Here is a 26,540-nt window from a genome sequence, read left to right on the forward strand (position 1 = left end):
TTCTTAATGTTTTAAAGTTTAAGGGGTAACCTGCAAAATTTACAATGCGAGTGCGTGTGGTAACAGATCCACCCTGACCAACTTGAATATAGATAAGCGAAATGTTTATTAATAATTAAAGATAATTTTGTGGTAAAATTTTTATGTATGTTATCTTTGCAATATAAAAACAAATACTAAGAAATAAATTACGATGAAAAAACCTTAAAATTAACTCTAGCTATAAGCTTTTAAATTTAAATTTTGATCTATAAACATAAGCATAGTGAAAATATAGGACCTTAGTATACTGAGAAAAGTCCTCTTTATTTTTTTTAGAAACAATGCCTAACTATATTGTGTGAGCTCTTTCTCTCTCTCTCTCTTAAAAAAATGATGATGTGAGATTTTTTTTTTCTAATGCAACACGAACTGAATTTCAATAGTCTGGAAAACAAGATTTCAATAATATTTTGTCCAAAATTCGGTAGGGATTTATATGTCAGACCTCGGAAAGTTCAGACTATTTATGCAAATTTTGTTCAAGCTACACATCTTTCAGACGAAAATTATTTCAAGCTATACATTTTAGTATGAGTGGTGACTCTCACTCCATACTTACAATCCTAATCGACGTTAGATGGAGATCATTAAGGAGTAATAAGAATAATCAAAACAGTATAAACACTCCCTAAACTGCTCAATATACATGGCAGTGTTCGACGCACCATCCATCCATCTATGGCGACCTTCGTCTACCTCGCCAACCTGCCGCTGTCGCCTCGCCGGTACGGCCGCCGGGGGCTCTTGAGCAGCGCCTTCTCCTCGATGGGGAACCTGTAGGGCGACACCTGGAACCGCTTCGTCTCGCTCCGCCGCCGCCGCTCCCGCGAGTGCGCCACCCAGGCGCCCGCGGCCGCCGCCAAGGCGACGGACACGGCGAGCAGCGCCTGGTACACCCTGCCGCTGTGCCGCCTCAGGCCGGGGCAGTGGGTCCTCGTCACCGCCTGGAACGCCCGCCGCACGTACGAGCAGTCCGCCAGGTCGGCGAGCACGGGGCCGTACTGGAGCAGCCCGGCGCTGGCGTTGGCGGCGGCGAACATCTGGGAGTACATCGTCGGCGTGAGGCGGCCCGTGGTCACGCAGATCTCCGACCCCGACGACGTGGTGGTGGCGCGGCACACGTAGCCCTGCCACGCCTGCGGCGCGTTCGCGGCGGTGACCTCGCCGGCGGCGCAGGGGCGGTCGGTGAGGTCGGCGTTGTAGGGGTTGCAGAGGAGCGGCACCGGAGGGCCGGACTGTTTGTAGTTGGCCGGCGGCGACGGCTGCGACGACGGCGGGACGTTGGCGTTGGCCACGGTGGAGACGAGGTTGTTGAGCACGGAGACGATCTGGTAGTTGACCTCCTTGCTCCGGCGGAGCGCCTCCGAGGTCGCCGCCGCGTCGACGCAGGGGAGGATGTCGTCGAGCGCCGTGTGGTCCTGCGGGTGCTGCACCCACTCGTCCATGGCCACGCACGTGTCGCCCACCGCGCTGCAGGTACACGAAGCAGAGGTCGAATTAGTGTCTTAATTATTCGAATTTTAACTAATCAATGTTTTTAACAGACTTAGCTAATCAATGCAAAGATTTAAACTGCAAGTGTTCTACATCTGGTTAAAACAAAAGCCCTGGCCTCTAAAAAAACAAACGGTCTATTTGCAAATGGAAAATAATTTATAAATAAAATTTTATACACATGCTCTTATCCATACAAAAGTAAAGTCTAAAAATAAACTATGGTAAATAAATCCTAAAATCAAGTTAAAAATTTAAATTTTGGCCTATAAGTATAAATAGACGAGAAAGATAGGACTAAAAGTCATCTTTTACATTTCAGAATTGAAATAGTTCACATCGTTATTGTTGCCCAAAATTATTAGCCCCATCTTTTTAACTCATTATATGCATAAGTGAAACATATTATTAATGATAAAAATAATTTATAGACAAAAGTTTTATGCACATGTTCTCAGTGATCAAAATCAAAGGCCGAAAAATAAATTACAATGAAAACTCCCAAAATCAACTCTAAATATAAGTTTACAATTCAATTTTTAGCTTATACGCATAAGTGTAAGCAAATAGATGGAGGCCTTAAACTTTCTCAAAGAAGTTAGTGGTGCGGTGATGAATCTATCAATTTAATGTGAATATTTCCTATAGGAAAAAGATAACACATTTTGTGAAAAAAATGTATGTTTGTTTTTTAAGCAATTTTATAATGTATTATTTTTATGCGTTTACTATCATTTTAAAATACCAAAGCTACACGTCTCACCCATTATACTTGATCAAACTAGACAGCAACATTGATAGCATCTTACTTGTGCAAGAGAAGGAAAGTGCCGGACAGTATAAATGTTGCAGTCACCAGGATCCATCCAAAAATCACCAGGCTGCACACAAATTTGAAGGTTACAGACTTACAGTAAAAAATGAATTTTGTGCTTTGTACAAAGCATGTTCTGTGATGTTGTGCTCACGTGTACACTAATGATTTCAGCCCGCACAGGGAGAACACTGCATCAAATCAAGCAAGAAATTGTCACGACGATCAGTCACTCACAAACAGCTGCAAAAACCCAACAAAATTTGATAAATTTCACCAAACCAGTTGGAGAATTTTGTGCTCACCAAGGCCAAGAAACGCCATGGCCAGCATCACGGCGGCGACGGCGATGAGAATTTTCCTTCTGCAATCACGAGAAGAAGGAAACAAAATGTCAAACGGGATCTCCCCGATGAGTGATGAAGTGATTTCAGTTCATGGCGTCGTGCGTACATGGTCTCCAGCGCGGTGCGGATCTTGCGCGAGTTGCTGGTGGTGCGCGCGGCGAGCTCGTCGGCGGAGGCGTCCACCCTGCGCACGACGTCGTCGACCTTCCCCTGGAGGTCGGCGGGGAGGGAGACCTTCTCCACGGCCGCCGCCTTCGCCGTCTCGATGAACCCGGTGAACCCTCGCAGGCTGGCCACCGCGCCGTCCGACTGGTTCACGACGAACCGCAGCGTCGCCGTCGTGCTCCCGTGGAACTTGCCCTGCCCGTCGTACAGCACGACGCACCCGATTCTGCGCGGCGGAGGCGGTGCGGTGCGGCCATTAGCGGCGAGCGAAATCGGCAGGGGAGATATGCAAGGCTGTTGCCGCGAGAGGGAGAAATGGTTTACATGGCGGCGGCCGTGAAGAGGAGGAGGAGGACGAGGGAGGCGGCGAAGACGGCGCGGGAGTAGGAGTACCCACCGTTGCCGTCGCCGCCGCCGCCGCGGCGGCAGCAGCAACGGCAGCAGCAGGCGACGAGCGCTGCGAGCGCGAGCGAGACGAACCAGAACGCCGCGACCACGAACACCGGCGCGGCGCTGAACCCGACCGACTGCGGCGGCGACAAGCAAACCCGACGGTGTCAGCATCAAGAACAAGATGATCGCATTTCGCGCGGGAAATCATCACGGAGAAGAAGAGAGGAGCTCACGGCGAGGTAGTGCTTGTCGCTGATGTTCCAGCCGCCGGTGTAGTACCTCAGCCCGCTGAGAGGATCCTTCCGCCGCGTCTGCGCCGCCGCCAGCACGAACGACGACGAGTTCGTCGGCGAAACCGCCGCTGCAAACACACTCACCGATCAGTCTCCACCTTCCCATTCCACCAAGAAACCCAACCCCCCCCCCCCCCCCCCCCCCCCCACCTGCCGCGCTGGCAAAGAACGACGCGAAGACAACGAGCAGGACAATAGCTCGCCGGCGAGACGACGATCCCATGGCTGAGCTCAAGCTGAAGCTCAAGCTCTCGAGCAAATGCTGGGTAATTTCAGGGACTAATTCGCGAGGTGGATTTAGACGACAGGACTGCAGATATCATATGCCAGGTGACGTGATCAAGAACAGGTCGTGAACTCGGCTCGGAATTGTGATGTTTTGGTTTGTCGCGTGCAGAGATATGGTCGTATGATCGTATGGATGCATGGGAAAAGGTGTGAGATTTAAGCAATGGACTTGCTGGGTCTTCGTATTCTACTGCCATCAGTACTATTACTAATAGTTTATTACTCTCTTCAATTTTTTTAATTAACGTAGTTAACTTTTGAATTTATATTTAATCATTCGTCTTATTCAAAAATTTTATTCAAATATGTAAATTATAAATCATGCTTAAAGTTACTTTAGTAATAAACCAAATCATAACAAAATAATCAATAATTATATAAATTTTTTGAATAAAACGAATGATCAAACGTTGATTCAAAAGTCAATGACGTTAATTGAATATAAAATGGAGTACCGGCAACATCTTGGCTCTTGCTAAAAGCAAGAAGAAAAAAAAAGAAGAGCAGCCGCGTCCCGCATAAAGCAACACTCTTTTATGTAGAAAAATGCAGGCCATTTCGGTGATTCTTCGCTGGAGGATGCAAACACGTTTTTGGTTGGTTATGCATGAGATTTGACCATGCAGAAATTGTACTTCAGATTTAAAATGTGTGTGTGTGTGTCTGGGACATTATGAAATAGGAACACACTCGTAGTGAGTTGGTCTAAGCCGTTCGTTGTCGTGATCGGACGGTCCAAACAACCACCGTACTCTTCAAAGATTTTCCTTAACATAACTTGTTCGGTGAGAGCATCTCGAGCAGGTGCTCCAGAGTTATTAGTGAGTTGTTGTATACGAGTAGTTTGCCTGGTAGGTCAACATCTTAAAAAAATCTGTACTCTTAACCCTTCTTATGCCATCAGTCATGACCAAGTAGGAGAAAAGGACCTCGTTGTATAATGGACGATTGCTTGTCGGTCTGTTGCTACATCATCAGAAACCAAAACCAAAAGGCATGAAACTATGAACTGCACCATGCCATGACATCGTTGAGAAGTGAATACTCGTTCAAAGAATGCACATCAAATACATCATCTGGCAGCAACCCAACTTGTACAGCCGGGTACACGATCTATCACGTTACAGTTACAGGTTTTGACTTTGCACAGTTGTACGGCAGTCTCTAATCATGCAGGATTTAAAGGGACCTTCACCAATCGCTGCCGGTCCCAAAACAAGTTAGACCGAGTGCAGCCTAGCACATGCTTTGACGTGTTGCATCTTTGACTCATACGTATGGTTAGTTAGATGCCATTCACATATAGGATGATGCTATAATATCAGGATTTGGGGACAACCAAGGCCATAAAAATATGGACAAAAAAATTACATTGCTACATTTTTACAGCAAGAGGCCAATAGTTACAGTGGGCCCTCAATGTCTAACCTAGAGCTTGTGTACATACCAACTCCCAGTACCAACAGGAGGCAAAATAGCTGGGACTGGGATCACAGGTATACCATCGCCAGAACCTAAAAAGAAAAATTCTACAGGTGCCATTTCCCACCTCCTACAGATCAGCAATACAGCATCTATGTTAGGGTATAGCAAAACCTAAATGCCATACCTGGTTAATGTGTACTAGTCCTCAATCGCGTATTCTGCATCATCTAGCAGCTCCGCGCTTTCTTCGAGAAGATAATCACACATCTGCAAGAGCTGATCAGCAAGGGGAGGGATGTGGGGATGGCGATCATCATTGTACAAGTGTGCATTCAATGCTATCTGAGCCATGTCATGCCTGAAATCCTCCCTATTTTTGTACTCCATCTTTCGCACCTTGTCCCTTATAGTACCAAGATCCATTGGACGTTCAATTATGTCAAAGTAATCAGGGGCCTCTTTCTTTGTCACTGGTTTACGAAAAATGTATGCAAAGCTTGTTGAACGCAAGTGGTCAACTATTTTTTCCAATATGTTGGAGAGCTCAACCTGCATCAGTATGCACAAAAAAGCCTTAAATTAATAGTCTTGCAAATAAACACCAATTGGCTGTCTGCATTATTCCCACCTATCTCAGAAATGGTATCACAACCCTATACGTAACTAAATGTTTGTCTATATAAAAAGAAGTCATTCAAAAACTAAAGATGAATGTGTCAAGAGATTAAAAAATGAAGATGAAGATGACTGGTTGTGAAGACGACGATCAAGCTGAGTATTGATCAAGTAAAATATAATACAAGATCCAAGTGATTTTTCTACAATGGTGTGGCTTCCACTCGTTGCAATGATCAAAACAAACCACTATTCCATTGAGAATGTACACCACAGTGGGACTATTGAAAAAACTAGGTACAACTATCTAAAGGTGAAAAACAAAAGAAAGCACAGTGCTGGTTTAAAATAGGGTAGTTCATCTACAGGTTGAAAGAAACAACATGCCAAACCAGACATATTCATTTTGAAGCGAGCTAATGACCTACCTGGCTGTCTGGCTGGCAGCTGTGCTAATATTTGGCTTAACTTTACTCAGATCGGTTTTAGTCGGTTCAGATGGAATCATAGATGAGCGCCCCTAGTTTGAAAAATACTCCCTATATTTCACATCATAAGTCAATTTGAGTTTGTCCTAAACCAAACATCTTCACGTCTGACAAAGTTTACAGAAAAATATAGTAATATTTTCAACATAAAATAAATATACCATAAAAATATATTCGATGGTGAATTTAATGAAACTAATTTGCTGTTGTAGATGTTTACATTTTTTTTATAAATTTGGTCAAACTTAAAAAGGTTTAACTTAGGACAAACCCAAAGTGAATTATAATATGAAATGACTGGAGTAATAAAGATGACGGATGTTACAGGTGATGTTCAAACTGACGATTGGAAAAATGAAAAACAATGTACTATAAGATCAAGGTGATTTTCTACAATGTTGTAGCTTACCCTCTTCACAATGATCAAAACAAACTATTTCATTGAAATACACATCAATTGAAAAAAAGAGGCGCATCTCTCTAAAGGTGAAAAACAAAAGCAAGCACAACGCTGGCTGAATAGCTCAGGTAGAATTATTTTGCCCTTCCCAATTCCTACAAACATTCTTTTTCGAACTACGCGGAGAGCCGCATGGCATTTCATTAGGGAGAAAATAAAGTATAAAAGGTCATAAGTCCAGACCAAAACAAAATCACACACACTAAACTTATTTACAAATGCGCCACTATGAACAATCAATTTCTACAAACAATAGGTTGCAGAAACAGGCACCTCTATGGTGTGGAATCAGCACAAGGTCTATAGACCAACATTACTAAAACAATGTATATTATTAAAACAGGGTTGAGAACAAGTACCTCTCCTCCTCTGTGCCGCTTAGCTGATGGTGCGTATTCCGTCAAATCAGCTGGAGTATGTCTCTTCGCTGCTCGACCTCTTTCAGGTACCCTTCTGTCATTTTTGTATGGCCTAGCATCAAGTAGGTCATCATCTCGAAATTCATGCTTTTTCTTTTTCTTGTTCTTCTTTTTTGCCTTCTGGAGCTCCTCCTCTCTCCTTACATCATACATCCTAGCTTCAATTAATCTCTGTTCTTGTCTCTCTCGTTGCTCCTCAAAAGCTCTCCAGGATTCACCATTTTCCATTATTCCTTTGCTTCTTTTTCCCACCAGTCCCCACCCCCTATCATGTGAAGAATTCATCTGAATAGGTCCTCCAGAAAAGTCATTCTCATCCTCGCTGTTTCTCTTCTCAAAGCTTGACAATTCAACAATTTTCCTTATCTTTCTGGGCTCCTGACCACTCCTGAGTTCAATAGGTTTTTCCTGATCTCCAAGCACCTTGGGCTGCTTGATAATAATTTTCTTACGGGGTAGTGGATCCTTCTCTACTTCAGCAGGAGGCCTTATTACAACCGATGGCTTAGGAGTATCAGGAGGATAATCATCATACTTTATCTTGTTAGATATTTTAATCTTATTAACCTTTCCAGTTGATTTCAGATCTGCAGTTTCCATCATACGCTTATCAGAAACCAAAGAAGCTGAAAGTGACATGTTCCTATCCAAGGACTTCTCAGGTGCTCCACATTTGAATTTTACAGGGACAGGTTTAGTCTTTTCAATACTTTCAGGCACTTCAGCTTCAAGAGCTTCAGACGAGACTTTGGCTACCAACCTCTTGTTTGATGTCTTCATTTGAGAATTACTCGCTATATCAGGAGGATGAGACCTGATGGAATTTGCATCCATTTCTGATGCTTCAGGATCCTCCCCATATTTGGGACACAATTTGTTGGTCCGCATGTGCCCAAGCTGTGGAGAAAGAAAAAAAAGTGTCATAGGATGGCAGGAAACATAATCCTGTATTCCTAACAATTCATGAAACAATTCATTCCACTATGCCTACCTGACCACATGCTCCACATACAAGAGTATCTCCCCTTGCACCTTGTCTCTTTTCCTTAAAATAAGACACCAAATAAGAATCACAGTAGCAAGACAGAATCAGCATTATATTAAAGCTAATCCTATTAAAAGAAGTTGAGAAATTCAAGAGCAGAAAATTCCTCAACAGCAGTATTAACATTAAATAATCATTATTATAAATCATTTTCAAGCGTGCTAGCAAGAAACCAACAACTGTGCAACAACATAATTTTCCACAAGAGTACAAATATAGACTTTGGTAATTCACTATTTAACTTACACTAGCAAGTATCAGCTATTTATACAAACTAGGTTATACACTTTTACATCACACCACAGTTTGGATCTGCATGCCACATATACATAACCTCTGAGAAACTAGGTCAGGCTGTAGAAGAGAAAAGTAGCACCAGGGGCAATCTCATAGCCAGCATAGAGCTCAACAGTTCTTTAAGGGTGCGTTTGGTTGGTGAGATATCCCTGGATGGGAGATAACCGTCCAGTTTTTTTGATGTGTTTGGTTCATGGACGAAGGTAGATTGCTCAGCCATTAGTGATATTTAGCATATTTTGTCATTAATTAGTAATTAACAAGTTTAAATTAGTGCTACTTAATGATCATAGATATATTTTGTTGGTAATTTGTACTAATTAATAAGATCTGTGATGATTAATTTATATTATTATTTATTAGTAATTCAATATGCTCATCCCATCCATCCCCATCCATCCAACCAAATTTCAAATAAAAAATTGGATCATCTCATCCATCCAACCAAACATAAAACCGAATCATCATATTTCTGAAAATATGGATGGTCATATGACATCCCACCTTGACCGCCAACCAAACGCACTCTAAGTTTCTCCCACTAGATTGTTCCATTTTTTAATTGCATTTCTTTGTTAGATCCAGGCTCTATTTGAAGAGATAAGACATTTGATTTTGAATTGCAGACATAATCTAATGAACATATCTCCCTTCTTTCAAGGTCCATTTCTCCCTAGCCCAACTCATCCTTTGTGCATTCTGACATTCTCTTTCTTCAGTAACACTGGCAGGGTCCCTTGACAAACAATACTATCAGAAATCTGGCCTACCAATGCAGCCCAAGCCGCCCCGGAAAAAAAAATGCAGCCGTGATATTCAGTATTCTCTCTGGTCAGGGAAACATGTCATTTTGGACATCAGCGCGATATCTAATTTAATTTCGAGCACCATTCTTGATTGAATATTTGTAAAATATAAATACAGCATAACATGACAAAAGTACACTTAAGAAAAATGTAAAAAACTAATTTTTATGCATCCAGTCTAAATATTTTAAAATGTTATCGACATTTAATTTTGAAAGTTTGAAAGATAACCAAGACAACATCTTTTCATGACCAGAGGTAGTTTGAACTATATAGCTACCCTTCAAATGACAAGTCTTTGCCAAGATTTGCATCTCTGAAACCATATTAGTATCACTACTTCACCAGTCAAATATAATCATACAACTATGAAGACTTACCTTGAACCCATCCTTTCCTGGGACATTTTTCCTTTTTACTAGAATAATATCATCATTTGCGTCAAATAATGTCTTTGTTCTTAGTTTTGAGGGTAAACTTCCTTCAGCAAAATTTTCAACCTGCATGCAGTGGCATGACTCACCCTATTATGTTACTGATTGCTTCTGCTAGCAAAGGAACACATACTAGATTTAGAATATCAGACATAATTTCATGTACCTCCTTTGCATCTCTTGGTGTGCTCTCCCTTGTTGTTAATGCACTGCTATATGCAGACGATTTAATCATTTGGCCAGCCTTACCCTGCTTCATTTTATTGCCCTGATTATACATAGGGGTGATATAATTTGTTGTTTCCACAGGCTGCTTCTTCCTCTTCGTATCACTGTCACCTTCTGCAACATAATAGACAATCAACCATAAAAACTAATTGCTAAATGGGTCTCCGGAAAGCAACATATATGACTGAACTGATAATTACTAATTAATCACCTTCAAGCAGTTTTTCTACTAGAGCAGCCTCTTCTAGATCATCTTGAATTTCCTCATTAATTTGAGCTCGCGTATGACACCTTCTCATTTTAAGCCCTCTCATTCCATCCATTTTATCACTTCTTATGTCTGTATTACCAACGTCTTCATCATCAAATTCTTCTGCGTCTAGCAAATTTTCAAGATCCCCAGCAAACGAGTCCAGATCACTGTTGGCTTCAGTGTCACTGGCATTTTCATCGCCATCCATAGCAGAGAGTGACTGAATTTGTCTATCCCAAATTTCCTGACATTTCTCCTTAGTCTGCTGCTGAAGCTGCAAGAAAGACATCCTTTGTCCCCGTGCAAACTTACTAACTGGAATTTCATCAATTGTAACACCTGATGCAGCTTGTTCGCTTGAAAGCTTCCTAACCATTGCAATCCTATGCCACCTTGTTAATTTATCAATTTGCTCTTCTGGAACGCCAAATTTGAGAAGCAACTATTTACAACAATAACGGTGTCAAACCACAGGAAAACAAAGTGTAAAAATACAGAAAAATAGCGTGGCTGATGTATGCTTCCATGACACTGGAAAAAATTTACAAGTAACCAAATTATGACCGAGTGTCATTGTGTCAATGACATGTGCAGACTGGCAGTAGGTCCCACTTGTAATTATCACAGCAGTTAGTGTTTTGATAAATTTTACTACTTCCATACCATAACATAAGGGATTTGGCCTCTAAATTTCATCCTAAAATATAACACATTTTGTGATCCCAAAGCAATACTTTATTTCCCATCCATCAACTTTTGTACTATTTTATTCTACATCTACCAACTTTTGTATTACTTTATTCCCTACTTACCAATTTTTGTACTATTTTATTCCTCCAACTACCACCTTTTGTGACATGACTTGTGCTTTTCTACTTAACTTTTGCCAAAAAAAGGGTATAATCCCTTGTATTATGGGACAGAGGGAGTGCGTGTTTTATGTGGTATGAAGGCAATTTCCATATGATCCCTTGCCATACCCAGTTAATAAAATCAACTTCTGCGAGAATTATATATGTTCATACTAAAGCATGTTCTGTGATGATACTAAGGCATGTCAGTGCCTGGAATCCCAGGGAATGTTTATTTTGCATCATACTGCTAATTGCTAAAATTGTGAGGGTCAATGGTACCTCACGGGCTGCATCCATGCTCAACCTACGGAGATCAGCATCTGTTCCGGTAACGGTGGTTCCTTTTGCAGCAGCTGACTTCTTCTTGTGCGTTGCATTGGATATGGGTGCTTTTGGAGTTACTCGTACATAGCTAAATCCTAGCCCACGACCAGATGGATCACCAACGCCAGTAATTTCTAATCTCTCTATATTCTCCTTGTCCTGCATACACTCGATGGCATTAGATTTGAACAAGCTAAGGAAAAACATAACCAACATACAAGGAACCATATGCCTGTGCATTTAATTTTTATATAAAAAAGAGATGATACAAGTGCACATGTTTCCATGCAGATTGGTTAACCCACTTCTAACAGTGGCGATCCACTTCTCAGCACCCAAGTGCAACTCAAATAGAGTGGCACACCATCAGATTTGAAAACCACTTTAATAAATCTTACACAATCAAAAATCAAATGTGAGATTATGGCTAACCAGAGCATGCATACAAATTTAATTCATTTCACAAGATAGAATCCATATCCCATAAGTATTTCCTTTGTTGCTACAACATAGTACCATCTATAATGTTAATTCAGTAGAGTGATGATAAAGTTTATCCCAAGTTTGCCTAGAATACATCAATTGTTACTCTTAGTTCATACGAAGGGATAGCTAGTTTAGGTATATGAATTGTCACAGAATGAACAAAACAAGCCATGGTGACTAAATGTGATCATTAAAAAAATAATTTAGCACCTGATTTGTACAAGCAACAAAATTGCTAGTAAGATTCCAGCTAGTGATCTGCAGTTCCCTCTCAATATGTGCAGCAGCAGCAAGCTCAATAGCTTCATCAGGAAGCCGATTCATGGCAGATGCAAGTCCCACAGGCTGTGTAAGCTTCTCAATTCCTAAGTGCTTGAGACGATACTGGCCAGCTTGCATACTCTCATAACAGCAGACCTGAGGAAGTGAAGGGTTCAGACAAGGCGAACTCAATAGCAAGGCATGGCAAAGGTCTCAGGTTACAACATTACAACTATTAAACAGTTAAACTGCAGATGAACAAGATTTTGGTAACCTACATGCACAAACAATTGCACACTGGCAGTTTGGGCATTTTGGGCATTATAATAGAGCACAAAATAGTATTTGGGAATTCCAGCACTGTTGCACATTTGTATATCAACACGTTCTATTATGGAATTTCTTTGAAACTTCCATAATTAACGGATTTCAAGCATTTTGGGGCAAAATGTAGGTTAAATAGAAAGTGACATCTCCTCTGAGAAAATTAGGTGCATCAGTATTAGTAAAAACATATAAACAGGTATATCATAATCCATTTTTTGTCCCCATTACTTAGTTTTTTACATTTTAACACTCATGCATAAGGTTTTGGGGTCTTAAATTTTGAAACGAAGGAAGCAACTATTTAACATATCGGTGAACATATAGCCAATGCAATGTGATCAACTGATCATTCCTTAATGCATCAACACTCACAAATATGCAAGATATAAGGCATTACACCAAGAAAATAGTTTAATGAAACAGGTGGTGGAAGTAATTTTGGGAAACTCACATTTTCAGGTGTTAATAATCTTCTCAGTTCTTCCTCTGATGGAATCCGAAAATCAGGTCTTTGTATGTAGAACAAATGTCCCTTTGGTCCTTTCTGTAAAAATTGTTGAAGGATAGCATTAATTTTGGTCAAAAGTGAAAAGAACAAAAAAAAGAACAGATGCAGCATCAGGAGTAATAATAACATGGGTGACAGATTTTAACCCTTAAATCTGCGCAATGCTTTAGCCGTTTCCTCATGATAGCCTCTGTTACAGGAGGCTGAATAGGTAATTCATCAGCTCGAATCTGAGGAAAAATACCAGGCTTCTCCCTAGCACGGAACTCGCGATATACATATACAAGAATTCTGTTCAGAATATAATTCTGCACATTTTTTGTGGTAGGTGAAAATACTTCCATATGAGGCTCCTGCCAGGAGAACAAAAATCTGTTATTTTCTAGTTGACAAGTTAAATATCACCACACAAAAGATCTGCTGAAATGATGCAATGCTCGACAATGTGTGCATATGTATGTCAGTCAAAACATGTACTTATTATAGCATACTGTTATAGCTATAAGCCTACAACACATATAAAGATGCCAATGAAAAACGTGACTCGCATTCCAGTCATCAATAAAGTACATACCATGCATACCATGGAAAATATAATTTATTATCAAATTATATACAACACACACTGAGAACATTTTTTCAAGTCACATTTCATAGAAAGAACAGATCATATACTAACATACACCCCCCCCCCCCCAAAAAAAAAAAACTTCCTTGAAAATAGAAGAATGAAAGAAATAAGGAAAGTGCAACACTGCCTGAATTACAAAATTTTCAGAAAGTGCAATGCATGACATAGCCAAATAGCTAAAACATGCAAATAAAAGAAATTTAAACAATTATTCAAAAAAGGGGCAACGCAACAGTATAATCGTATAACTTCAGAGCAGGTTTCTAATAATAAGTTGAATTTCCATAAAAAAACTAAAAATAATATTTATCAGCACATGTTCAATCAGTATATAGCAGAATCTAAACAACCATTCTTCTAAAAGAAAGTATAAACAGGCCCTCACTTCTATACACTTTCTTAACGGTAGCCTCTCTTCGCAGAAATGCAGTTAACCAAAAAAATAGATGATTAAAATAAAATAAAAACTAAGAGCATCCCCAACAGTTCATCTATCCCATCCTCTATCCTAAAAATATGAAAGGTAAAGATTGAGCTCCAACAGAACATCCATATTCAGAGAGAGAAACTCTATATTTGGATGTTCTCTCTCCATCCTCAAAAGAAATATAGAAGATATCATATATGGATGATATGTTGAAGTACAAAGAGATATAGAGGATAAAACTGTTTTAGATGATCATCTAAATGAAGATATGAATGATCAAATTTAGATGATCTTTTAGGAATGCTCTAATGGACAAAATTTCCCAGCATTGCATATGTTCAACCCAATAAACGAACACAATTAACCCATTAAATTACTTTGAAATTAATTGCCTTTCTAATCAATCCGTAATAAATCCAGGAAAGTGAATTTTAATTGCATTAAATTCAAGGGAATACAACAAATATTTCAGAATATGATAAACAATGAACAGCTTGAAAATGAATGGCAAAGCTTCCGGCCAGCAAATGCATCTTGATCATTTTCCATCAACTATCTTAGGGCAAGCATTGGTTAAGAAAAAAGTAATGTTGTGCCTAGACAGTTTACCTGTTGGCCAACCGTGTACAACTTGTCAATGCGACGAAGAGAAAGCATTCCTTTGGGTGACCGAACTAAAAGGTAATCAGTTGATGCAACCTTATGAGGAAATACAGGTGCTCTGTACATATTTGTCTCAAGACATGATTGATGAGAACCAGAACGAATGTTTCCCAGAAAAGGAGATTTGTCAGCAGGATCAATAGCAAGCATTGTACCCAGTCCATCACTATTGCTTCGAAGGGATGCAGCTGTTTGGTCAGAAGGTGAAGTCTTCTGGTAATATGTGCAGAGTCGTGCACCCATTCCTGCATTTGCAAGAAGCAAAGGTCTCTCCTCACAGTATCTGCATTGGAAGAAATAAATAACACATATGGTAAATTGGTGAACAAAATAAATACATGATCTCAGCAATTAAAACTAGATCATAAGAAAATTTCACATAAAATAGAACACACTGTATTCACCACTTGGCTAAACTAGTACTTTTTATCAAAAGTGTACATCTATAATTTGAATATGGGTAAGTTCATGATAACTGTTACTCCCATGATATGAGAGAAAGTAAACAGGACTTACTCCATCAAAAATACATGTCCATCCTTAACAGACAAGTCAGATTTTTTCCTGAATGCACCAGGAGGACGTAGAGGCTTATTCTCACCAGGCAGTCTCTGTGCTTTCGGCCATAAATGTATTTCAGTGCGAACAACATGCAGAACAGAGTTTGGTCGCACATTTTGCATAGCCAAGGAGATGTCATCCTGAAGCTCTTTTCCCGAACAGAACAATTTAATCTTCTCAGAAGGTTTAAATTCTGCATTGAATAAAGTTACATCACTATATGTTACTATTAAAACAGGAGTTTGGCATTTGTTCATCTCTTCTGGGGTTTCAAATTGCCCAGCAGTATTGGTGGGCAACTGGTTCACAAGTACATAGGAGATATAACAAGGATGTTCAAATCAAAGAAAAGTAAAACAAGAACAATGGGATAATGACACACCTAGCTTTTTGGAAGCTTTTGATTTTACAGAAAGTGGAGTTTCCTCTGCATTGACCAGAAACTTGACTCCCTTTCCTCCCAATGTCATCACTACAGCAGTCATTGGCCCATGACTACACTCATCTCCCTGAAACCTAGCAGTAAGTTTATTTTCATGTGGATACCACTTAGCTTTTGGCCTATGGAAGTTTGCGATTTCCTTACTGCATAAAAGACGATGAAATAACAAACCTGTTAGAATTAAAGTTAACAAAGAACAGATAACAACAAAGTTCGGTAGTCAAAGTACACACGACAAGTAAACCACCCAAGCAAGTAGTTGAATATGATTAAGATCAAAAAGGGTAACAGTGTGAATCAAATAGTTGGCACTATCCAGAGCACAGAAATTTATGATGCAGCAAACGCAGACTAAGTCAAACAAATATTAAACATGAAGCTTTCCAGTGGAAAACTTGCACATTTTCCTTGGTAAGCATGCATGTTCCCAGCAGTGTTTTATCCCAGTAGTATATGAACATACATCCAACTATTGGTCTTAAAAGGAACATATATCCAACTATAGTCAAGAAAATATATGTAATGTTTTCTAACAACCAACCATGATGACGCAGTAGTACAGGCAGGCAGAAACCCATGGTGAAAAAAAAACTATGTTGCCAAAAGACATCCAGATGCCAGTTAAATTGCTACACAAATATTTTCTCTTTCAAAGACAAGAGAGCTGACAGTTGTTCCCATTAGCAGGTATGTTTAATCAGACAGATTACCAGTATTGAAGAATAATGTGAAAAAAATATTCTGGTGATGCTTGAGCCTGAATAACTTTCAAATTAACAATATTATCACCACAATAAAATAACTGAAAATGAATGCTTCAAATAAATGCAGACATGCAGGGGAAGAAAGACTTACACACTCAACTTCGGCTTCATGGTCTGAAGCTTCTGAGCGGGCACTGAATGTACTACCTTTAAGCCCATTGAGGCACGCTTTTTCGCATGAGATCTAGCTTGCTGTGACATTTTCCTGTTAGAATAAAATTTGTCGTTGGAAATGTTGAATCTCCCACTCAATGTAGTTGCTTGATTGTTATGGTCAATATTTTCCACCGTTGAAGTCTTCATTGGTCGACTAACGAGCATGGCACGAGCATGAGAGCGGAGGTGACCACTATTCTTTTCATCTAGTATTTCAAAAAGCATGTGATCATCTTTAAGGTCAAAGATTAGCTTAGGCTTTGGTGCATCCTCACTGGGATCCCAAACTATGTTATCCAACCAAGATCCTTCTAACAACTCCTTATTCAGTAAGGAGAGCTTGTTTAAATGCCGCATGGTATCAATCTTAACCGGTTCAGTTATGTTATTTGGTTCACCTAAGCTTTTATTCTCCTGGGCAGTCTCCTTTCTTAATGGAGAATAGCTGTTCTCAGTGGAATGGTAGTTAGTTGAATCAGGCATTTCTATACACCCAAAAGGATCTGCCACTACTGAAGAATGTTGAAATTCACTCTGTACATCGCAACACCTGGAGACATAACCACAACCATTGGCCTGGTCTTTGCTGTGGTCATCCAAGCTTTCTTCGGATATTACACAGCTTGTTAAGCAAGGCTGAATTGCAGTTGTTGGTGAATTGCCCCAAACAATATCATTTTCCCAATCTTCATGCTCGAGTGGATAAAAATCAGGGAAAACTGGAGATGGTAGAGCAGTAGGAATATCTTTATCTTTCATCGGTTGTTCAGAAGGCCACGAGTCTTTCAGTCTTAGGGCAACATCTGAAGTTGACTCATCACTATCACTCCCAACAAAATCATCATTCTTCTTTATATGCCTCAAAGCTGATAAATTTTGGATAGTACTGCGTAGAAATACCTCCTCGTCTTCTTCAACAATGTCTGTGACATTCGTTATCTGGAAATCTGAAAGTAATTATCACCAAACAAAAGAAACATGATAAGAACATAGGTATATTAGTAAATGCTTTGGCCAGGAGCAATGGCCACAAAAGCTGTTAAGCCCTATCAACGATCAGAAACTCCACCATTAACTAGCTTGACATTAAATTAGAGACTTGATATCACATAAAATTATCTAGATTATAGACCATACAGGCAGCTATAAACATATATAATCCACTTGGTTGGTGAAAAAAACAACTTCATATTAAACAATATAAATAGGTTGAACGGTTAGTATTTTAGACCATTGTAATTTTCAATTGACTGTCATAGCGTACAAAGGCCCACGGTATTCATGTGTCTTCTGTATATTCTTTATCTCATAGTCAACATGAAGAATACCTTTATTTACTGGGTGTTTATGGCGGTCTGTCTTGGCCTTTTTTACAGGCTCCTGGGCACCGAAAATTTCAGAGAACCTCAAGATCACACTCCCATCCTCTATGCATAGAACAGGGAGGGAAGTTGCAGCTTTAGACTCAAGTTGTTCTTCAGTGACCGTTTCTTTCTGCTTCAATGGACAAAAGTAGGCAACTGAGATTAAGAGATCACTATGAAACAACTAAATGGTTATAAATAGAAATAAGCATGAGCAATTTGCTAATGCAAAGAACTGGCATATCACTGAAAGTTTGGACTCTGCCCCATCTGTGGGCACACTTCCAATGTCTTCTAGCAATAAATAGATTTTACATTGTCCCCAAGCTACATTTCCCAAAACGAGCATAATCAAGCTTTGCAGACAACTTTCATTCCCATCAAACATTTCCCAAACCTAAATTAAACATGTTTTTATGTGACAGGAGGGGAGATACTCAAAAACCAATTAATTGTGAACTAAATTCTGATTCAACAATAATTCTAACTATGCATGTCATACAGCCATCTGGTTCTAAGTTCAAATAGTCGGAAATGATTCTACCAAAAGGGGAGAAACAGGAGAAAACAACAAGACTACCTGAAAAGCTTCACGTTCAATGCTTTCTTCTGGTTCTGATAACGAACTAGGCATCTTTTCGACAGCAAGGTTGCCATTTGATAATGTCATATCCAGTTGGTCAGCTAAAGCTACAATTAAATACATAGAGGGGGAGAAGTTCAGTAAAAGGGGAAAGAAAAAATGGAACAAGTGCTAATAGCACAACAATGAAGGTAAAGTACAACTACAGATGCACTCTACTATTACCTGTAGAGCAGTTTTGTGCAGTATTATCACCAGGTAAATCATTATTATTTGGTGGTTCTTCATCCTCATCATAGTTCTCCTCATCAAACACTGAAACTTTACTACTGACCGAAGCATAAACTGCATTTGAAGCGAAGTAATCTTTTTTGGATAGCAAATGGTCCTCCTCTGTAGCTGCTTCAACTTCAGGTCCATCATATTCTTCATCAATATCTTCATAATCAACAGCATCTTCTGCTTTTGCATCATAGTCTACAGAACAGTACAAGGATCAGGCATAAATTATTCTGTGGTCAGGTATGGAAGAACAGAATACTGGAGGTGACAGAAAGGATAGAAAATAATGAACTGTTGACAAGTTAGATTAGGTGAAGAAACCATATGAGAATACAACCAATATGCATTATAGAGTTGCGAACTTGCCATTTACCTTGCTCAGAAGGATCAGTTGGTGCTGGAGAGGACTTAATGAGCTATATAAGCAAATGACAGTATTAACTAGTTGGACAAGGATAGGATAAGCCAAGTTAAATTTACAATGATAATAAGATGGCATACATCAATGTCTTTCAGAGATGGGCCAAGCTTGTCCGCCAGTGCAAAAAGGTGTTCCTTTGCATCCTGGTAAATCAAGGAAAATAGAAGTGACACAGCAGAAATGCAGCTATAAAATTTTTTCCTCATATAAGAACTCACAGAATCAAGCAATATAGGCAACCTCTACTATGTTGCAAGGCTAACTGACTTCTGTCCAGTCAAGTCTCCTGCAGTCTTACTAAATGAAGGTTTTCAAGGATTAATACAAATTACAAGAAAACCAGAGTGTGGTGGTCGAAACATTTTTGGGGTCATTACTGTATCTCATTTTTTTTTTCATTGGCAACCCAACTCACCAGGTATCTAGGCTTCAAATTATAATGTTGTTTTTGAAGTTTTCTGAGCTTGACACAATATTAACTCCATCCAATGGTGTGGTGTGTGGAGATCGAGTAGATTTAAAATAATGGGCTACCTCACTCATGTGTTTCCCTTGTCCCGTAATGAGCAAATACCCAAATACCAAAAACAAAAACAAAAAAAAAATCGATACTGACATATTAATAGTTTGCTGGGTATAAGATTGCTCAACACAAATCTTGGTTGCTATCAAGAAATTGGTCACTCTACATTGAAAAATTATAAAAGAAAAATGTTCAGTGCATAATAGCAGAACAGGACTCAGGTCAAATTAAAGGCAGTGAATCGACCACTATTAGAGGTCCACTGCTGTAAATTTACCCAATTCTTTTTTCTTAGCTGTCCACATGTCAGTGTAACCACTATTAAAGGGATTGTGAAAAATTGTTCAACTACCTCATCAAGGTAGTCAGCATCCAAGTCACCAGAATCATCAACATTGCCAAACATGAAGCCCAAGAAGTGATTTCCTCCACTAGGTTCCTCATAATCCTCGTCATCGTCATCATCTGCAAACGATGAAAAAAATAGCAATAAACAAAATGGATGGATCAACCAACTCTGTATTAATTGATAAGCCTAATCAGCACATCATCGATTGTTATGGTAACTCAAGAATCTAAATCATAGGACATGGTAACTCGAGAATCTAAATCATAGGACACAGCGGTTAAAACTTAAAAAACAATTTTGTCCATCCCCGACTGCAGCTCACATCCTAAAAATATTATCCACAAAAAAAAGAGTGCTTTCATGAGTTCAGATTTTAAACAACTGGCATATCAACAAAGCCAAATTTAGAACTTAGAAATGCTGGTAAAAAGCTTACAGTGTGATGCTATTCAAAGTTGTACATGTTGTTTTACAGCCATAAAGGATTCTCAGAGTGTTCGTGGGACTTTGGGGCATTTGAGGATCTTAGATGATTCATTGTTTCATTCTACAAATATAGAGGAGACACCAGGAATGAACAACGTGCATGATGGATTGGCAATCCACTTGGCTACATCTTCCCATATCCAGCTAAAGAGTTGTTTTAATTTGTCACTACTATATTTATTCTCAATTCCACATTTCGATCAGGACACTGGAGTAGTGGTACTGGACACTGAATGATGCTCTCTAAAATGGGAAGAAAATAGAAAAGACTTCAGCTGTGGCAATAGTTTCATCGTCTTGGGCATCTAGCATTTTATCCAGATTCAAAAGGGAAGGAATAGTTAACTATATTTATACAAAAGATTCTAGTATTCCCTCAAGGATTGGAAAGTTCGTGACAATTGATAAGTCAGCACAGGTTGCTTGCTGGAAGAAGCACAGCTTAGTCCAAACCCCTAAACTTCCAAAAAAAATTTATCATTTAATCATATATAGACGCCAGACAGCAAGTCTGCCGCTCATCAAATCCAACTTTCATTACCAGGTACAGAATTCACAGCATCACAGCGTGATGCGTAACTGTTGCAAGCCACAGCAAAACACAAAAGTACCCAAAGCACGCGGACCGCATCGCATCAAAACCCTGCTCGTCGCAGCAATTCACAACCCTAGACACCATACCAGGGATCGACTCGCGCGACCACAGAAACCAAACCAACGGCGGCCAACAAGCTGCATGGAATCGAGCTCACCTGCGGCACTGGTGGTCGGGTTCTCGTCCTCGCGGCGCTCGCCGTCGCCCATGGCTTCCACCACCGCCGACACCCCACCGACACCGACCCTTCCGCGCCGCGACGGCGCCAGCCGCGGCCGCAAACCCTAGGCCGCCAGGCTCGCAGCCTCCCCCTCACCAGGCCACGCAAACCACCACCGAAACCCTAGGTGTGCTCCCGGCGGCGGTCGATTCGCCGGCTGCTGGACCGGAGGCGAATTACTCCAAATAAATAAACGGAATTCGCGAGACGGGTGGAGGAGCGGAGCGGGTCGCAGGAGGGAGGCGAGGCGGTGGGAGACCGGAGGAGGGGGGGGGGGGGGGGGGAGGGGGGGGATTCCAGCCAGGGACCGGGCGATTCCCCCTCGTTGGCTCCTCCGCTCCGCTCGATTCACGCCACGTACGGGGCGCCACGTCGGTTGCCCGAATCTCAAAGCGCGAGGGCGCAGCGGCTTCCCTCCTCGTTCACGTCGATGGCGGAGCGGCGGCGCCGGGGTCTGGCACAGAGACGGCGGCGGCGCCGGCGCCGGCGAGCAGGAGGGTGGCGGCGGGGGAGGGGCGCGCGGGGGAGCGAGGATCGCGAGAGCGGCGGAGGGATCGGTGCGAGGAGAGGCCGCGGCAGCGAATGAGGGGGCGGATCGCGGGGCGGCGCGGGTGGGGGGTGCGCGGGCAGGCGGGCCGGGCTGAGGCAGCATCTGGGCCGTTTACACCGCGCAAACCGACGTTAGATTAATGGGCCTGCCTGTCAAATTGGGCGTGATCTCTCGGCAGCCCATGGGCGGACATGTTCAGGTGATTTTGTGATGCGATGATTTTTCCCTCTGCTGTTTTTTTTTTTGGATTGGCTTCCAGTTGCCCTCTTTGGTCGCAATTCACATCTTTGTTCGCTGCTGCAGATTGTACGTACAGAAAACGAATAAGATAAGTTTAGTTCAGGAAACTTAAGCCCTTGCTTTTGCTTGTGACTATAAGTCAAAATTTAAATTTTTAACCTTATATTTATATTTAGAGTTGATTTTGTTTTCACCAAAGTTTATTTTCCAACTTTGGCTTTTAGGTCACTAAGAATATGTATATAAAAAATTTATTCATAAATTATTTTTGTTTGTAAATATACCGTTTAGCTATAAAAAGACCCAAACAATTTCCCCTCATATATCGTAAAGTTCAAGGACGTAAGTAAACCTGTCGAGGGGACCATGGTGTGTGGTACATCACTGTACTGAAGCATGTACATTCAGGAAAATACACAGGGAAGTCTCAGCAAAACTTGTGTTGAATATAATGTGTGTGCATATCAGATGGCATTTTACAAACACTTCTATAGAAACGACCGAGATACTTTAGATACAAAAGTTTTGGTGTAATTTCAATATGGCTTTTGCCCCGAAAACATGATAAATGCCCTCTGGACCTTGCTGCTGTAATTAACAAGACCGCAGGATTTGCACAAGTCTTCGAGCTCTCCTTCGGTGAAGTAATTGTAGCTGGTGTTAACTGGCCCAACAACCTGCAGTATGTAAACCAGTGATGCGCATGGAACTAGATAGGCTCAGAATAAGCAGAACATAAGTAAGCACCAAATTAATAGGCTACCTGTCTCAGTGGCCTTAACGCTTCAACAGAGAATGGATTGTTCCTGGGTGAAGATAAGAAGGTCGTTGCTACAAAGACGCCACCAGGCCTCAGGACACGGCTTATTTCAGCTACCTGACAATTAAACAGGAGCAGAAAGAAGATTCAGGTAAAGCAGTTTAATGTGATGTCAGCTTTACAGCACACTTCATGAATCAGTTATATATAACTGTGAAAAGTCCAATGTTTCTATACAAGTTATAGTCACCTTGTTCATGATAAGCAAATTGGACAGATACTAACCGCATTTGAAGGGGAGGGCCAACAGTGGATAGCAGCTCCAGCATGAATGGCATCAATTGAACATGAAGCAAAAGGAAGTCTCGAAATATCTGCCCTTACAAGTGCAAGATTTCTGTGGGACCAAAAGAGGAAACCTATCGGTTCTGTGCCCAGCATGAAGAAAGAACAAAAGATTCAGAGTACTTGTTCTAAAAAGCACCGCATGGAGAAATTGGGGTCCTATATCAATTGCAGTGTCATTTGGATATTAATCACATAAATTTTAGTTTTCCTGGGTAATTGTCGATAGATTAAATTATACAAACTATTAAAGATGCCCTGCAAATGTAGTGTAATTGATAATTTGTCCAAGTTAGAAATGGTAAACTTCCTTTAATGCCACATGATGTAAATTTTTGTACTCACACGAGTAGCTGAAAGAATATCAACAAATTCAGAGACATGAAGAAGAGAGCTCACGTGTTTAAAAGAGTATCATCTTGTTGAATAAATTCATAACATTGACGAAGCATATTCTCAGAGAAGTCCAAAGCAATCACTGCTGAGTATGATCCAGATTTTGCAAACTTTCTTGTGAACAAGCCACTGCCACAGCTTACGTCAAGAAGTACACCACCAGTGACTGATTGAAAATAATCTTGAGCCATTTGAAACTGATTAAAGCCAGCAATAGATCAGAACATACATAAAAAAGGATGATACTCTAAATAATAAATCCTTAATTGGAATAAAAACATAGTTAGAATTATCTACACCATATATCATGCTTGCTAGAACTTCTCATGTAATAACGCTAATGTATCAAACAATGGAATGGCCTAGAAATGTACCTCTTCATCAAGACCAGGGAAGCCACTTCGATTGAAGTTTTGGCGCCAGCCTCTTTCATAAAGAAATGAGACGAGTGGGCTCCTGAACAGCTCAGTTCTAGCAGGTTTCAATTCGCTGTATTCTTTCGTTCCGGAAGTGACAGTGAGATCCAAGAAGATGTCTTTGCTAGTGAATGACTTGTTGCACTTGGAACACTTGAATCCAGACCTATAAATTGCTGGCCTGGAACACGCATAAGAGAAAAATATCAAAAATGCTAATCAAGCAAAACCTGTGGAAGAGAATAAAGAAATGAAATTGAACGTACAAGTTTATCCCTGATGGCCCTTTCCTTATCAATGGCTCATAGCAAACAGGGCATGCAAACACCTCTGTTTCTGAATTGTTACTCTGCTGGACTTTGCTTTCCTACAAAGGTGTAAACCACAAAGATAATGCATTGTTCAGCACAGCACGAACAAAGTGCACACATGCAACAATGTCTGTTGGGAAACAACATCACACACAATGTAATTATTAATTTATTATCAAACCCATCTCTGCCCCAGGTGATGTGACCACGTCTACTACGGATACAACCATTGTTCACTTCAAGATCAAGATGCTCAAGTGCTGGAATCCGATTCAGCCACCCGCTATATTGTTGTCTTCAAACGGCCGCCAAATTTGCATACGAGTTCTGTTTTGTCTTCGTGAATACTTGATGGAAAGCTATTGGAGTCCTCTTTCCAACGAATCCAGCCTCTTATCCGAATTCCATCCCGTTTGGTTACAATCGCAGAAACAAGTTGATTCGTCACCTATATTGGGCCAATGGACTTGTAACTTTGCCTGTGACTCCAGCCCAAGAGGGGCCCAAGTGGGGTGCCCTCCAACCTGGTGGAGCACGAACCTAGAGAGCCCTAGGATGTCCTCCTACTCCTATAAATAGTTAGTTGCCCCTTTAGGGTTATCCGAGTTTTGATTAATAGAAAGTTTAACCATTGCAACATCCATGTAATTACGCATCCGGTTAGGATTCCTGGTTACATGTTCGAAACCCCACCTTATTAGTTGTATCATTTATCTTGAGACTTAATTCCTATTTGCAATTTAGATTGCTTTTATCTTGTTCTCGATTGTTTGCAGGAATAGGGTTGATCTGCACCGGTAAGATCAACAACCCTAGGAGAAGTGTATCGGTCGCTAAGGCGCAACACAAAATATCTAGTACGGTTATAGACGGGTCGACAACTTCTTTCCTCAAATCATAGTTATACAACTCACCAAAAGATCGGGTCATCCCCGTGCACATCACCAGGCCCCCGGCACACATGAGCATCTTGGCATTTTCAGTAGCTACTCCAAGTCCAAACCAAGGTGGGTTATAGTCTCAACTCTCAAATCTCGACAAATTTCTATGTCAAAATGTTTAATTTGTTGATCAGTCTATCACCCAATAGTGTATCTTTTCAAGTATTCAGTGTTCTAAAAGCTCCTCTTCATGTATAGCACGAGCCCAACCATTTATAATTCTATGTGCAGGGACAAATGCGCCCGCGTCTAAAAAAATCAGTTGCAGAGTTAAGAACTCGCCTCAGCACGCAAGAAAAAATCGCTGCAAGTTTTCCGCTACCCCAGAGTCCAGACCATGGAGTGAGCTGCGCTAGCTAGCCTGTTGTTAGCTCCGCATAACGCCGAACACCTAAGAGGCAAAGGCGGCAACACTGCTACCAAAGTACGTAACGACCTAAAAGGGAGGAGCAGGCGATCGAGCGGCAAGAAACCCACCTGCTCGACGGCGATCGCCGCGGCGACAGCTACCCGGCGAGCAGGGTGGTGGCGATGTCGGTGGAGGCGGAAGCGGACAGGGGCGTGGGCCCGTGGGAGCTGGAGCGAGGTGCCGGAGGAGCAGGAAGCCGCGGCGGCTGCTCTCACCGCGAGCTCCATGGGAGCACGATTGTTTGCACTACGAGAGGCGATGGTGCTTGGGTTTTTGGGGGAAATCTCGCGGCTGCGGTTGTGGCGGTTGTGGCCTCGGCGGCGTGGCGCGAGCCGCGCCCGTTCGCGCGGTCCGGTGCGGATGGGTCCCCCGATTTTTCTCTAGCACCCTTCTTTTCTTCTTACTTTTCTTTTTTTTTTCCTCCGCGAGTGCCCCGCCTCTGCATCCACATAATTTAAATTTTAAATCTTAAATATATATTTGATTTTAATTTTTTATTAAATTTTATTTTACCGCCTTAGCATTTAGATTGCTTAGAATACTTGCGTAAAAATTATATTCACAAATCATTTTTCTTTTGTAATTATGTCGTTTACTTTTTATAAAAAAATCAAACAATGAACAATCACGCAAAGGTGG

The 26,540-nt window shown here is 41.0% G+C and overlaps 3 protein-coding genes across 5 annotated transcripts; all 3 read right to left on the bottom strand.

Annotated features, from left to right (window-relative positions):
- Positions 1-472: 472 nt before the first annotated feature.
- Positions 473-5,378, bottom strand: LOC102713195. The gene is made up of 9 exons (XM_040525190.1): positions 5,284-5,378; positions 3,699-3,784; positions 3,489-3,616; positions 3,187-3,389; positions 2,804-3,088; positions 2,656-2,714; positions 2,505-2,541; positions 2,346-2,417; positions 473-1,512 (listed from the first exon to the last, which is right to left on the bottom strand). Exons 1-9 carry the CDS (start codon positions 5,376-5,378, stop codon positions 735-737), a joined length of 1,743 nt encoding a protein of 580 aa, XP_040381124.1. The 3' UTR covers positions 473-734.
- On the bottom strand, positions 4,708-21,725 carry LOC102713474 (transcription initiation factor TFIID subunit 1). 3 transcript variants are annotated; one of them, XM_015838649.2, is made up of 21 exons: positions 21,471-21,725; positions 20,236-20,348; positions 19,441-19,503; positions 19,313-19,355; positions 18,883-19,134; positions 18,655-18,764; positions 18,039-18,207; positions 16,646-17,657; positions 15,731-15,933; positions 15,304-15,541; positions 14,734-15,070; positions 13,213-13,419; positions 13,010-13,102; positions 12,181-12,387; positions 11,440-11,643; positions 10,265-10,748; positions 9,992-10,167; positions 9,772-9,891; positions 8,235-8,282; positions 7,184-8,140; positions 4,708-5,810 (listed from the first exon to the last, which is right to left on the bottom strand). In XM_015838649.2, exons 1-21 carry the CDS (start codon positions 21,520-21,522, stop codon positions 5,460-5,462), a joined length of 5,439 nt encoding a protein of 1,812 aa, XP_015694135.1. In that variant the 5' UTR covers positions 21,523-21,725; the 3' UTR covers positions 4,708-5,459. The 3 variants fall into 3 exon arrangements, with proteins under 3 accessions (XP_015694135.1, XP_006657187.1, XP_015694134.1); XM_006657124.3 differs by having other exon boundaries at positions 4,709-5,810; positions 8,235-8,288; positions 18,039-18,204; positions 21,471-21,724; XM_015838648.2 differs by having other exon boundaries at positions 4,709-5,810; positions 8,235-8,288; positions 21,471-21,724.
- Positions 21,726-22,638: 913 nt separating this feature from the next.
- On the bottom strand, positions 22,639-26,250 carry LOC102713750 (uncharacterized methyltransferase At2g41040, chloroplastic). The gene is made up of 7 exons (XM_015837940.2): positions 25,970-26,250; positions 24,507-24,607; positions 24,199-24,421; positions 23,828-24,021; positions 23,369-23,480; positions 23,087-23,200; positions 22,639-23,000 (listed from the first exon to the last, which is right to left on the bottom strand). Exons 1-7 carry the CDS (start codon positions 26,126-26,128, stop codon positions 22,860-22,862), a joined length of 1,044 nt encoding a protein of 347 aa, XP_015693426.1. The 5' UTR covers positions 26,129-26,250; the 3' UTR covers positions 22,639-22,859.
- Positions 26,251-26,540: the final 290 nt, after the last annotated feature.

Source organism: Oryza brachyantha, chromosome 6 (assembly GCF_000231095.2).
Source record: "Oryza brachyantha chromosome 6, ObraRS2, whole genome shotgun sequence".
NCBI lineage: Eukaryota > Viridiplantae > Streptophyta > Magnoliopsida > Poales > Poaceae > Oryza > Oryza brachyantha.